Here is a 13,819-nt window from a genome sequence, read left to right on the forward strand (position 1 = left end):
TGTGTGAGAGAGAGATTGGCGATATGGCAATTGGGCATTGTAGGGATGTTGAAAATGGTGAGATTGTGAACGGTTTTGAAGATCTAGAAAAGCCGTTCATCCAGCCGGGGAAAATTGTGAGTTATGAAGATGATGATAAGAATGATGAAAGTGGATCCATTTGGATGGTTCTACTTAGCACATTTGTTGCTGTCTGTGGCTCTTTTGAATTCGGCTCATGTGTAAGTAGATTAACTTCATTAATTGTACAAATCATTCCTGTTAAATATCAATCACAGCAGCTTTCAGAAACAGTAGTATTTTTCCTGGATTAAGCAAAGTTCTTGGTTACTAAGTCTATTTTTGTTTTTGTTTTTGTTTTTTGGTTTAGGGTTGAAAATAATCCCAAAAACAAAAAGGTTTGTTTAGCTTAAGTTATTGTTTTGGCAGGTGGGCTATTCAGCTCCCACTCAGTCTGCTATTAGGGAAGATCTTAATTTATCTCTGGCTGAGGTTAGCCTTATATATCTCTTCAATTCCCTTCTAATGATTTTATTAATTATAAAATATGAAAACTAATTTCTATCAAATTGCAGTTCTCCATGTTTGGTTCCATTTTAACAATTGGAGCAATGATTGGTGCTATAACAAGTGGCCGGGTTGCAGACTTCCTTGGCCGCAAAGGGGTATGTTTGATTTTGTAAAGCAGTCACTAAACTTTGTTAATTAAGCCCAGTCCTTCAAATATTAACTTATTTGGTATTTTCATGGAGACAGGCAATGAGAATGTCAGCTGTTTTTTGCATTACTGGATGGCTAGCTGTTTATTTCTCTCACGTATGTGTGTTATGTGCACATTTTGGCTTCTCAGGATTGGTGTGTTCTTTAAACCAACTTGAATCATGCAGCTAATTTTGCTTCTTTGATTGGTTACAATACAGGGAGCTTGGTCTCTTGACATGGGAAGGCTTTTCACAGGATATGGAATTGGAGTCTTCTCTTATGTGGTAATTGTTTGATTCTCTTTGTTTGTTGCGTACTGAATAATGATGTCTTCAAATTCTGACGAATTTAAGAAAGTGGATGAACAGGTTCCGATATTTGTCGCTGAGATAGCTCCGAAGAATCTCCGTGGAGGACTCACTACATTGAATCAGCTCATGATTGTTACAGGATCATCAGTGTCATTCTTAATTGGAACTGTCATAACCTGGAGACTGCTGGCTCTAATTGGTAAAATTCTGAATTTTTGGGATGTAAATTTGTATTATTTTTTCATTATGGGAACATGTTTGAACTTATTTCATAAACGTGGAGTTATACTTAAAACTAAGAAAAAGAGTAATGAAGAAAGGACTGATTGTTGGGTTTGATTTTAAGGGCTTATTCCATGCATTTTGCTGCTAGTGGGTATATGCTTTGTGCCAGAGTCACCCAGATGGCTGGTGAGTGTTTGATTATTATAAAGGCTACACCCTTTGTTTTTGAAACAGTATGCAAATGAAGAGTGATGTTTGGAATTGCAGGCAAAGGTTGGCCTTCCAAAGGAATCTCAAGTTGCTTTAAGAAAACTTCGTGGCAAAGATGCTGATATTACGCGTGAAGCAGCTGAAATCCAAGTATTTACCTTAAATGACAGAACATCCATTAAAAGCCTGTAATTTTATATGTTTGAGAAACCAAGTTTCTTTTCTCCATAGGTTTGTATTCAAACCCTTGAAAGCCTTCCCAAAGCTAGAATGATGGATTTGTTCGACAGCAGATACATTCGTTCTGTGATTGTAAGTAAATCTGTTTAGTTTTTGAGAGATTAACTTTATCTTTTGTGGATTTCTCATAAATTTTTCGTGGTTTCTTAACATTTTTGAAATTTGGTGGTGCTGTAAAGATTGGTGTGGCATTGATGGTATTCCAACAATTTGTTGGAATCAATGGAGTTGGATTCTATGCTAGTGAAACCTTTGTTCAAGCTGGTAAATCATACCCTCTATACATTATTTTTGGTTTTATTTATTTCTACTCGTTGTTGAAACTTACTTACTTTGTAAACTGCAGGGCTCTCTTCAGGAAAAATTGGCACAATAGCTTATGCTTGTGTTCAGGTATTGGTTTCTGCCACTGATGACCAGCCTTGAGAATCCTAATTATCAGAATTTTCCAAATAAACTTAATCTAATCTAAAAGTGGTTCACAGGTTCCGATAACCATAGTAGGGGCAGTATTAATCGACAAGTCTGGAAGACGACCACTTATAATGGTAATACTAGTTTTCGTAGTTTACAGTTTGATAGTTAAATCAGTAAGAAGTAGGGCATTTAAATAACTATAAGCTTTTGCTTATGCAGACTTCTGCCACTGGGATTTTCCTAGGCTGCATCCTAACTGGAAGTTCCTTCTTTCTTAAGGCAAGCATCAAAATCATCTCTATCTCTTTGAAGATTTTTGCCTAGTCCTTTCAGTTTTAGTTTGTTCTAAACTTGTTTCATGATCTTTGCACTCAGAGCCACAATTTGTTGCTTGAGTGGGTGCCACTATTAGCTGTTAGTGGAGTGCTGGTAAGTTAATCGTCGTAAGAGAGAATTTAATATTTGACATATATCATTCTTTTCTACAGACTTGAACATTGTTTTATCTTTTTCCAATGTAATCAGATTTATATAGCAGCATTTTCATTTGGAATGGGAGCAGTTCCTTGGGTGATAATGTCTGAGGTAAGTTTGATGAAGTTTGGACATTCCAGGCCTTAAAATCAGACTATTCGAATATGCTACATTCTGAATTCTGTTTCAAGCTAGATTTAAATGCCATTTACTCATTTACAATATCAATTGATGAAGAGTTCAAATCTGCTGCACATAATGTAAAATGTACGACTAAACATTTCTATTTCTGCCTCCTGTATTCAATCGCCTATAAGTTCAACAACGAGTAACCTTAAACCATTTTCCCTGGCAGATCTTCCCCATAAATGTGAAGGGAGTAGCAGGAAGCTTGGTGGTGTTGGTGAATTGGTTAGGTGCTTGGGCAGTTTCCTATACTTTCAATTTTCTCATGAGCTGGAGTTCCGCGGGTAAAAAGAACTTTTCAACGTTGCACAAAATTAAAACTGGGAAGTATTAGTATCTACGCATTGTTTCAGAACTGACTCCATTACACATATCTATCATCTTTCAGGCACTTTCTTTCTCTATTCTGGATTCTCTGTGATGACCATCCTATTCGTGGCAAAGTTAGTTCCGGAAACGAAGGGAAAAACACTAGAAGAAATCCAGGCATGCATCAACTCATAGACAATAACAGAGCTATATATTGATTGAATGATTAGGCTTTTGGAGAAAATCTTCGATTGATCAACGCGATTTTGGCACAAGATTTTTGTCAGTTGGTTTCAATAATTCAAGCTCAAACACAGCCAGAGGATGCAAATGATCTGAATTATGTCATGTGACAACCAATGGAGAATGCAGTAAACAGTGATCTTCAACTTGTGCCATTGTTGATGCATGAGCTTGTATACTTGAATGAGAAAGTAGTTGGCTTTTATTTTATCCAATTCACTAAAATCTTGTTCCTGTTTAGCATTGTAAAATTTATTTTATCTTATTGAAACATTGATTTATATATATATAATTGAATTATAACAGTGAATTAACATATTCTTTTCCCACAAGAATTCTGTTGTCTACCGATGTTCCCTTTACCGATGCAAAATAATGTTGTTGGTAGAAGTTTACTTCAACAAGTTTTAAGACCTTGANAACTGGAAGTTCCTTCTTTCTTAAGGCAAGCATCAAAATCATCTCTATCTCTTTGAAGATTTTTGCCTAGTCCTTTCAGTTTTAGTTTGTTCTAAACTTGTTTCATGATCTTTGCACTCAGAGCCACAATTTGTTGCTTGAGTGGGTGCCACTATTAGCTGTTTGTGGAGTTCTGGTAAGTTAATCGTCGTAAGAGAGAATTTAATATTTGACATATATCATTCTTTTCTACAGACTTGAACATTGTTTTATCTTTTTCCAATGTAATCAGATTTATATAGCAGCATTTTCATTTGGAATGGGAGCAGTTCCTTGGGTGATAATGTCTGAGGTAAGTTTGATGAAGTTTGGACATTCCAGGCCTTAAAATCAGACTATTCGAATATGCTACATTCTGAATTCTGTTTCAAGCTAGATTTAAATGCCATTTACTCATTTACAATATCAATTGATGAAGAGTTCAAATCTGCTGCACATAATGTAAAATGTACGACTAAACATTTCTATTTCTGCCTCCTGTATTCAATCGCCTATAAGTTCAACAACGAGTAACCTTAAACCATTTTCCCTGGCAGATCTTCCCCATAAATGTGAAGGGAGTAGCAGGAAGCTTGGTGGTGTTGGTGAATTGGTTAGGTGCTTGGGCAGTTTCCTATACTTTCAATTTTCTCATGAGCTGGAGTTCCGCGGGTAAAAAGAACTTTTCAACGTCGCACAAAATTAAAACTGGGAAGTATTAGTATCTACGCATTGTTTCAGAACTGACTCCATTACACATATCTATCATCTTTCAGGCACTTTTTTTGTCTATTCTGGATTCTCTGTGATGACCATCCTATTCGTGGCAAAGTTAGTTCCGGAAACGAAGGGAAAAACACTAGAAGAAATCCAGGCATGCATCAACTCATAGACAATAACAGAGCTATATATTGATTGAATGATTAGGCTTTTGGAGAAAATCTTCGATTGATCAACGCGATTTTGGCACAAGATTTTTGTCAGTTGGTTTCAATAATTCAAGCTCAAACACAGCCAGAGGATGCAAATGATCTGAATTATGTCATGTGACAACCAATGGAGAATGCAGTAAACAGTGATCTTCAACTTGTGCCATTGTTGATGCATGAGCTTGTATACTTGAATGAGAAAGTAGTTGGCTTTTATTTTATCCAATTCACTAAAATCTTGTTCCTGTTTAGCATTGTAAAATTTATTTTATCTTATTGAAACATTGATTTATATATATATAATTGAATTATAACAGTGAATTAACATATTCTTTTACCACAAGAATTCTCTTGTCTACCTGATGTTCCCTTTACCGATGCAAAATAATGTTGTTGGTAGAAGTTTACTTCAACAAGTTTTAAGACCTTGAAAAATTAATTGAGGTGTGCGTAAACAGGTTTGACACTTTCGATAATTAAAAGAAAAAAAGTTTACTTTGATACCCCTTAACATTGCAAGGTGTAACATGTTTTTCTGAAGTTACATAACCAAAGTTACATATACCAGTGATTAACACAATAGCCTTATGAACTTAAAATTAATAATTGGGTAATTATCCGGTAGTCAATCTTATTAACAATAAAAACAAATCGAATTTAAATTTTTTTGAGTAATATATACGAAAGCTTTAATTAATTACTCAGTCACTTTGACTTCATTAAAGTTAATATATTTTATAAATTTTAACTTTGAACTTTAATGAAGTCAATAGCAAAAGTTCTAACTTCAAAGATCTATGATAAAAGCATCACACAATATTCCTAAAATGTAATTCTATTTTTTATTCTTAATATTATGTAGGAAAAAAACAAATTTTTTATATGGTGCCACGTGTTGAGATCCCCCATGTTGTGGAATACATACTATTTTTGTTTTTCTTCGTTTGATCGGAGATCTCAGCAAATATGTCAGCATTCGGACAGCGCACATTTTAAGAAGCGCGCAGTGACGCGCGCGTGGCCAAAATAATTAAGCATTATACGTGTCACACTACTTCCAAAAACTGTCCTTAACAATGATCGTTTGTTGTGTCTCTTCGGTGCGCGTTTAGTCCAAGAAACTAAGCGAAATCTCCTTCAATAAGACTCTGATCCGTCAACAACCCTTCTTCATTTCATTCTCCAGCTTACCAAATAAGGTCAGGCAGATTTTTTTCTCGCTTCATTTCATGTAATTTCTTATTTCTTTTTGTTCTTTGTATGGTTTATGAGCTGAAAAATTCAAGACCCTCAAAACTTGACATACCCTTTAAGTAATTTCAGTTTCTTTGGCCGTTGGATGATTGTTTAGTTACTGGAGGGGAATGTAACAGTGTGTCATTGCTGTTTAATTATAAATTTCGTATTTTTGTTTCTTTTTCTTGTGATTTTTATGTATGGGTTGGTTTCTTGAATTAATGAAGGTGTAACAGTGTGTCATTGCTGTTTAATTATAAATTTCGTATTTTTGTTTCTTTTTCTTGTGATTTTTATGTATGGGTTGGTTTCTTGAATTAATGAAGGTCTGTGTTATTACTTCACTTTCTCATTGATAAAGGAATTTTTTTTTTTTTTTTTTTTTTTAGAAATTGATTTTTAATTGATTATGTTTGGATTTTTGATTTATGTGAGTGGTTTGGTTAGTTTTATTTTCTTTTTGAGCTCATGAATATTGTGTTTTTGATCAAGAAGTGGTGGCATTTATGGTCTAAATGGTGATCATTTTGTTTGTAGGGTTAGAAATTTCGTGTTGTAGATAACACTGACGGCTTGAAGCTGAAGCATCGAGTCTGTAGAAGTTTACATTTGATACAGAATGAGTTGTTATGAGATACCTGTTGAAACTTTAGATGATGAAGATGCTCCAATTGGCCCTTCTTTAAGTCAGCAAAGCGGTAAGGATCCTGTTAAAGGTAAGAAGGAGGAGGAGGATCCGGTTGAGCTTTACAAGGACTTTGTTCAACTGACAAAGCTTAGATCAGCACCCAATAAACGCTTCAGTTGGACAGTAACTGATAGGTTGAGATTACCAGTTTCGACTTTCAAAATGTTGGCAGGTCGGGAAGCCAATTATACTGGTAGAACTAGATTCTCAGCAGCAGATGAATCTCATGTTTTAAGCAAATATTTTCCTTTTAGTGGCCCTTGGAGTGTAGACCAGCTGAAGAAACCTGTATACATTTCACAGTTCTCTGCTGATGGTTCTCTTTTTGTTGCTGGATCTCAGGTATGACGTTTCACATCTCTGGCTGGGGCTGAAATCGTGTTCTAAGCAAACTTCCTAGTATTATTGGACGGTGCACAAGTCTTTATAACCTTATTTTTAAATCTTGTGCATTTTTTTCTTAAACAGGGAGGTCACATCAGGATATATGATGTGGATAGGAATTGGAAAGTTCGGAAGGATATTGAAGCCAAACACATGAGATGGACTATTACTGATGCATCTCTTTCACCAGATCAACAATTTCTTGTAATTATGTGATTGTCTTTGGAAAAGAAGCATGTGGGTGTATGATTGGGATGGGAAATGAAATTTGCAATTGAAGTGAGACATAATTAATTTGTAAAGACTTAGATTGGTTTGATTAGATTGAGCATGGCTTCTTCTCCTTATACTTGTTGAGTAGTTAAGTCTTCTTTTTGTTTTGTTTTGTTTTTTTTTTTTTTTTTTAAATTACCCTGATATGCAGTTAGGAACATGGCAATTAGACATCAAGATTTTTTTTGAACCTGACCTCTAAATCCTATATTTAATCTAGCTATCACAGTAACCAAAATGTACAAGAGTTTCTTGTAATGTTGACATACCCTCTATGTATGAGCAAGGGAAGATACTAGTACAATTTTAGTAACAATTTATAATATCCTTAGTTTTATTTAGTTTCTTTTGTGATCGCATCATTTTTACATTGGTTCCCTCAAAGTATCTTTGGATGCTGTTTGTGGCAAATTGGAGACTTTGTATCAGAATATCTTGGATACTTGGTTTGGCTTCTTAGTTCTTATATAGAGTTGTTATTCAATCATACTGCTGTCTGTTGGACCTTTGAATTTTTATTTGTTTATCTCTTTGCCAGTCATTTTTACGGATCAACTGAGAATTTTAATTGAAGACTGGACTTGTTATAGATTAACTTTCTTTGTTAATCTGATTTTTGCAGGTTTATTCTAGTGTGAATACTATTGCTCATATTGTAAATGTTGGATCTGGGGCAACCGAGTCAGTTGCAAACGTCACGGTATGTACCACAAGTTATATCTGACAGGGTTACCAACTAGTTTAATCAGCCCTTCTATAAGTTTTAGAGAACTATGCAGATTTCATGTGCCAAATGTAGTGCATGCACAGATTTTTCGTTTTTATTATATTAGTTCTATTTTATTGACTGTCTTTATAATATGTTTGTGGATGCTATTAGAATGTTTAACTGTGATGAACAACAGTTGAGAAGTTGCATGCCACTTCCAAATTGCATAGGCAAATACAATATTGGACTATTCATTTTGGGTGGACTGTCTACATTTCAATTTATTTTTTGAATCCGTGATGTATATTAGGTTTTTGCTTATACATAGATGTAACCAACCGCTCCCATATTTTTTGCTGTTATAGTAAACTTGATTTCATGCTGTCAGTAACCCTTTCTTCTGGACTACTAACTTAATCAAGTACAAGTCGATATTATAAAGTTTGTTCGAACAAGTGATTTGAGGAATAGAACCTCCTAGTGCAGACTCACTAGGTGCTCTGTCTAACTGCATACCCTGCATTTAGAAGAGTGGTGTCTGTTTCCCTTGAATGTTGCCAAACCCATACTTTTGAAGGATTATGTATGATAATTAAGTTCCAGTTTATGTTAAAACTGTTGTTAGGTACATGTATTTCACTGTAAGTTCAGTTTTCAATTGTTTGATTGTGTGTGTGCAAGCATGTGTAAAGTGGCTTAAAACCTTAAAGCTCAAGCAGTTGTATTTTTTTTTTCAGTGTGATGCATAGTGTTAACAACTTGCCATTTCTTCTTTATTGAAGCAAAGAAATATCAGACTAGCTACCTGTTGGTTCATTTATGAAATGTTGTTCATATCTGAAGTTTCTTCTCTCGCATTGTGCAGGAGATTCATGAAGGTTTAGATTTTTCTGTTGATGGCGAAGACGAAGAATTTGGGATCTTCTCTGTTAAATTTTCTACTGATGGGCAAGAGCTTGTTGCTGCAGGCAATGACGATTATATATATGTTTATGATCTCCTAGCAAATAGGTGTAGCCTTCAAATTCATGCGCATCAGGTACATAGCTGGTCAAAGTGACAATTTGAGATACATATACATTTGCAATCTGATATTTTGAATTCCTTTTATCCAATTTGCAATTTTTTGCAGTCGGATGTTAACACAGTATGTTTTGCGGATGAAACTGGCAATATCATATATTCTGGAAGTGATGATAACCTCTGCAAGGTAACTCTATTTATTTCTTCAGCTTTGGAAACCAAGCCTTTTATGTTGCATTTAGAAAATTGCGTTTGTGGCGATCTTTGAATAGTCAAGGCAGTTATTTCACCACCTTCTAGTCACTCATTTACTCTAGGATTTTTACCCCTTATCTGTTAGCTTGTTTAGGTGTGGGACAGGCGCTGCTTTACAAGGGGACAAGCAAGTGGGGTCTTGATAGGACATCTGGAAGGCATTACATTCATTGACAGCCGTAGGGATGGGCGCTATTTAATTTCAAATGGAAAAGATCAGAGTACCAAACTCTGGGATATACGGAAGATGTCCACCAACACCAGAGAGTAGGTCTACCTTCCTGATTCATGTTTCTCAAGTTCACTATTTTTTTCTTAAAACATCGATTACTAGGGCTGCTTCTGTTGGTGGAGAATATGGAAGGAAAAATAATTCCTTGGGGAATCAAGTTTTGGTGATTATTTATTTGTTTGGAATGTTAAGAAATTATGGAAAATGTAGTCTGAAGAAGGTGGATGATCCTGGGAAATAACAGCCAGATGAACATAGACAAACGTGAACTTTTCATTCTTAATTCTGTGGGTTCTTTCAATCATGTAATAATTTATGTCTAATCAAAGCATGCGGTGGTTATAATATAACCATAAGTTAATTTTGTGTTCTGTTAATATATCTTTATTCTTTGACTTAGAGTTCTGTATTTTGCAAGAAGACTGAGTTAAAAATTTAGTTCATCAGAGATGATGACTAATTTTTGGTTGTGCTAAGTTATAGCCTCCACTCTCTGCAGAAGTTCGAATTTCTGATATTCTAAATCTTTTTGTTAACCAGCTGTCCAAGGCGTAGATTTACTGATTGGGACTACAGATGGATGGAATATCCAGAGCATAAAAGGAATTTTAAACATTCCAATGATCAGTCATTGGCCACATATAAAGGACATTCAGTCTTGCGCACTTTGATTCGCTGTTACTTCTCCCCAGAGTACAGGTAATGGATTTCGCCTGTTTGGTTTGAAATTGATTACCAAATTGAATGATGCTGCACTGACAATCTCCAAATCCGTTTACTAATGCTTATTCTGTCGAACGATTTTTTGCAGCACTGGTCAAAAGTACATCTACACTGGATCTAGTGATAGTTGTGTCTACATTTATGATGTGGTATGTGCACAGATTTATCACTCAATTTTCATATTATATATTGCCTTCTCTTGCAACTTCTTATAAATAGTCAGATTTGAGCTCTAGTCAATACTTATAAGGTTGCTTTTAACTTCTTATTGTTTATAGTTAAGTGGAGCTGAAGTTGCAACACTCAAGTTTCATGGAGCTCCTGTAAGAGATTGTAGTTGGCACCCATACTACCCAATGATGGTGAGCTCCTCCTGGGACCATAGGATTGTGAGATGGCAATTCCCTGGGCCAGCTGGCAGAGCCGCCGAAGTACAACGAGCGAAGCCGGGTGCTCGTGGGCGTCGGACAAGAGTTTTCTATAGATGAGTTTTTGATCTTTGGGATAGTACGAAGATGATCATAACTTATGACTACTTGTGTTGTTATTGTTGAATCGTGGTTGACCCCTCAGAATGAGTGGAGTTAAAAACTTCGTATAGTTAAATGCTTACATATAGAGGTTCCCCTTCTTGTTTTACATAAAGTTTAGTGCAAATAAATAGCCCACTTTCATTTGTAAAGACTCTTTATAGTTCATCACAATTCCACTCAAATGCAATAATGGCGCCGGATAGTATTCAATGTGTATTTTAAGAAACAATCTAAATTGGTCCATAAAGTTCCTTTTTTATTTTATTTTATTTTTAATGACTGGAGGTGTTTGGTTCAGTTAATGCACATCTCAATTAATTTTTCGGGATTCTAAAATTATTAATCGGATAAGAGCTTCAGTGGCTATCTCTATTAGCAACCGAGGAGGAACTTGAACTCGGGACCTTTTGAATAATACACCCAAGAGTTTTTATCGAATCACTCGGTTATTTAGAGATAGTTAATCGGTTCATAAAGTTACATGACTTATTATTTATTTATTTATTGCTTTTAACTTAGTGAATATTAAATTACACCAAGGGGCGTTTGGTTGGAGGTTATGTGGGCTTATTGAGGTTAAGTCATCTTATATTACTTGATTACCATGTTTAGTTGTCAACTAATATAAGATACCAATAATCTTCAAATATCAATAGTGGTTATTATTGGTAATATTGGAGGTAATCTGATTACCTCCATTTTTTTAGGTATCCTAAGATCACCATGGTTATCTTTTTTTGTTACAATTCTATCTCTTATTAATAAAATTTTAGGACAATAATGCCCTTATTTTTGAATTTATTTCCATGAATATGACTTTGACTATTTCATCCCAATTAATTTAACTTTTTGGACAAAATTACCCTTAAATTCAAAACAAATTACAACACATCCAGGCCACCACCTCCACCCACCTGCCGCCGGCAACCACCGCCGCGACCAGTCATCGTCGGAAAGACACACGAAAAGCCAAAAATGGTCGTTGTGCGCCGATATGGCCATTTCCGACCAGATCGTGCCACTCCATCGATCTGGCTGTTGATGGCCATTAACGGCCATTGATCTAGCCGTTGACAGCCAAATCTGTCACGTCTAGCCATTAGAGATGGTCATACGGTGCACGAAGTTCATTTCCTGCCTTTCGTGCGCCGTTAGGTTGTCGGCGACCGGCAATAGCTGGGATGGTAGGGATGCTTTATTGATTTTTTAAACTTTTATTATGGGGTTGTTTTGCTAAGTTTTTAAATACAGGGGTTATAATAATCTAAATAATAATCAATATTAAAAAATAATATAATAATAATATTTAATTAGAGGACAATTCAATAATTTAAATAACATACCCACCAATTTATTCTTCTCAACCAAACATATTAATATAATATACCCACTAATTTACCAAACACATTTTCCTAAAGATTCTCAAGTAATTTAACTTTTCAGTAATCCAATATTCCCTGAACCAAACGCCTCCAAATGTTAATTAGTCCATAAAGTTACAGGGCTTATTATAATTATTTTTTTTATTTCTTTCAACTTAATGATTATTAAATTAAATTAATTTTTTAATGTGAACTTTATGAAACATCTTTAAGATGTATTTATGGTGACTTTAATTATTTATATAAATGTAGTTTTAATTAAAAATCATATTTTAATCCTGTTATATATACGTACTTATATGTCCACAATACAGTAGAATCTGAAAAGACGATATGACGTGGCAATATCAACACCCTGAAAAAGTTAGAACCCGTTCCCCATATAAGAACAACTTGGCCGGTTGAGAATCAAATGAACAGAAAAAAAAATAAAAAAAATGGCATCATCATCAACAGCTAGAATGTCGTTTCGCATAGTAATGGTAGTCATGGTCATCCTCGTACTGTTCTATGTGGGTCGTCCTCTTTACTGGAAAATCTCGGCCACCGTTCAAGAGATCCGTGAAAACAAACAAACTGTAAAGCAAGGTTTACTTCAAATTCAATCATTCTACTTTTTAAATTTTTATATTGAATCAATGTAATCCGTCTCTTGAAACCTCGACGTTTTGATGTTCAGGTATAAGTCAGATAGTGTACGAGGCGCAGAAGTCGGTGGGATGGTGGCAGGGTGAGTCAGACTCTGGGGGAAAGAGAATCGGTGCCACTCGTAGGCTTCTTTTTTAAGCTTTTGTTTTGTGTTTAATGGTTACTTATAATGTTATTATGTCACAATTAAGTAGTGAGTCTCTGTTATTTATATCAATCCATCTGGGTTTTTTTTTTTTTTTTTTTTTTTTTTTTTTTTTTTTTTTGTTGTTTTAATATAATTAGTGTTTATATTTGTGGGGATTTGTACTGCTCATTGTTAGCTTGCTAATGGGAATTTGTCTGAAATCTGGTACAATGCAATTAATGTTAAATATAGATTATAGTACTATTGAAAAAAAATGGGTATATTTGTATAATGATTCAGGTACGTAATTGTGTGCTCAATTTTGCTTCTTCATGTTTGATATATTGGTATGTTTGGATCAGGTACTTAGTTGAAGTTTTAAATGGCATTACATGGAAATTTGATTTGAAAAATGTTTGTTGAATAGAACTATGCTCATGATATGAGAGCAATTTATTTAGTGAGTGGAAGCATTTGGTGGATATGAAAACTTTGTGCTTTCTGATTCTATTCATTTTTGCAGAAGAGAGCTGCACTTAAATGCTAATTACCATGGAAGATTTGTGAAAATATAAATTCATTATAATTGTGTCTTTCTGATCAGCCTTGTACATGGCGTGGCCACATTATACATCCTTTTAGGTGTTATAATGATTGCTTTCTTTTTACATTTTTGTTTTGTTCATGCGCTCTTGGATTTTTGAGGATTGCCCCATACTGCCATTAGGTGGGCTCTCGTAAGCCTAGAATCTTTTTGCACCTAATCCTGTTAGTTCATTCGTTGGGTTAAATAACTTAATTTCTTTGGTGAGTGTTCAATTTTTTTTTTCCTTTTTCCTTTTTTTTTTTTTTTTTCTGTTCCAGTTAGCCGTGTGCTGATGATTTAGCCTTGTTCTGCAATTTAAATGTCGAAATACTTATT

The 13,819-nt window shown here is 34.8% G+C and overlaps 3 protein-coding genes across 5 annotated transcripts; all 3 read left to right on the plus strand.

Moving 5' to 3' along the window:
• Window positions 1–4,905, plus strand: LOC116109957 (sugar transporter ERD6-like 16). 3 transcript variants are annotated; one of them, XM_031396197.1, is made up of 17 exons: window positions 1–221; window positions 430–492; window positions 576–665; window positions 757–816; window positions 921–986; window positions 1,071–1,212; window positions 1,360–1,424; window positions 1,506–1,598; window positions 1,680–1,760; window positions 1,868–1,952; window positions 2,035–2,081; window positions 2,174–2,236; window positions 2,325–2,384; window positions 2,481–2,534; window positions 2,631–2,690; window positions 2,935–3,049; window positions 4,532–4,905. In XM_031396197.1, the coding sequence occupies exons 1-17, from the start codon at window positions 24–26 to the stop codon at window positions 4,645–4,647; spliced, it is 1,458 nt and encodes a 485-aa protein (XP_031252057.1). In that variant the 5' UTR covers window positions 1–23; the 3' UTR covers window positions 4,648–4,905. The 3 variants fall into 3 exon arrangements, with proteins under 3 accessions (XP_031252057.1, XP_031252059.1, XP_031252058.1); XM_031396199.1 differs by lacking the exons at window positions 2,481–2,534; window positions 2,631–2,690; window positions 2,935–3,049 and adding exons at window positions 3,859–3,912; window positions 4,009–4,068; window positions 4,313–4,427; XM_031396198.1 differs by lacking the exon at window positions 4,532–4,905 and adding an exon at window positions 3,154–3,527.
• A 798-nt stretch (window positions 4,906–5,703) lies between these two features.
• Window positions 5,704–10,852, plus strand: LOC116109951 (LEC14B homolog). The gene is made up of 10 exons (XM_031396189.1): window positions 5,704–5,883; window positions 6,458–6,950; window positions 7,077–7,196; window positions 7,888–7,965; window positions 8,840–9,013; window positions 9,107–9,184; window positions 9,347–9,519; window positions 10,025–10,183; window positions 10,296–10,356; window positions 10,486–10,852. Exons 2-10 carry the CDS (start codon window positions 6,540–6,542, stop codon window positions 10,693–10,695), a joined length of 1,464 nt encoding a protein of 487 aa, XP_031252049.1. The 5' UTR covers window positions 5,704–5,883; window positions 6,458–6,539; the 3' UTR covers window positions 10,696–10,852.
• Window positions 10,853–10,929: 77 nt separating this feature from the next.
• On the plus strand, window positions 10,930–13,186 carry LOC116109938. Its single transcript, XM_031396173.1, has 3 exons — window positions 10,930–10,942; window positions 12,543–12,710; window positions 12,802–13,186. The coding sequence occupies exons 1-3, from the start codon at window positions 10,930–10,932 to the stop codon at window positions 12,906–12,908; spliced, it is 288 nt and encodes a 95-aa protein (XP_031252033.1). The 3' UTR covers window positions 12,909–13,186.
• Window positions 13,187–13,819: the final 633 nt, after the last annotated feature.

Source organism: Pistacia vera, unplaced genomic scaffold, assembly GCF_008641045.1.
Source record: "Pistacia vera cultivar Batoury unplaced genomic scaffold, PisVer_v2 Contig591, whole genome shotgun sequence".
Classification (NCBI taxonomy): Eukaryota; Viridiplantae; Streptophyta; class Magnoliopsida; order Sapindales; family Anacardiaceae; genus Pistacia; species Pistacia vera.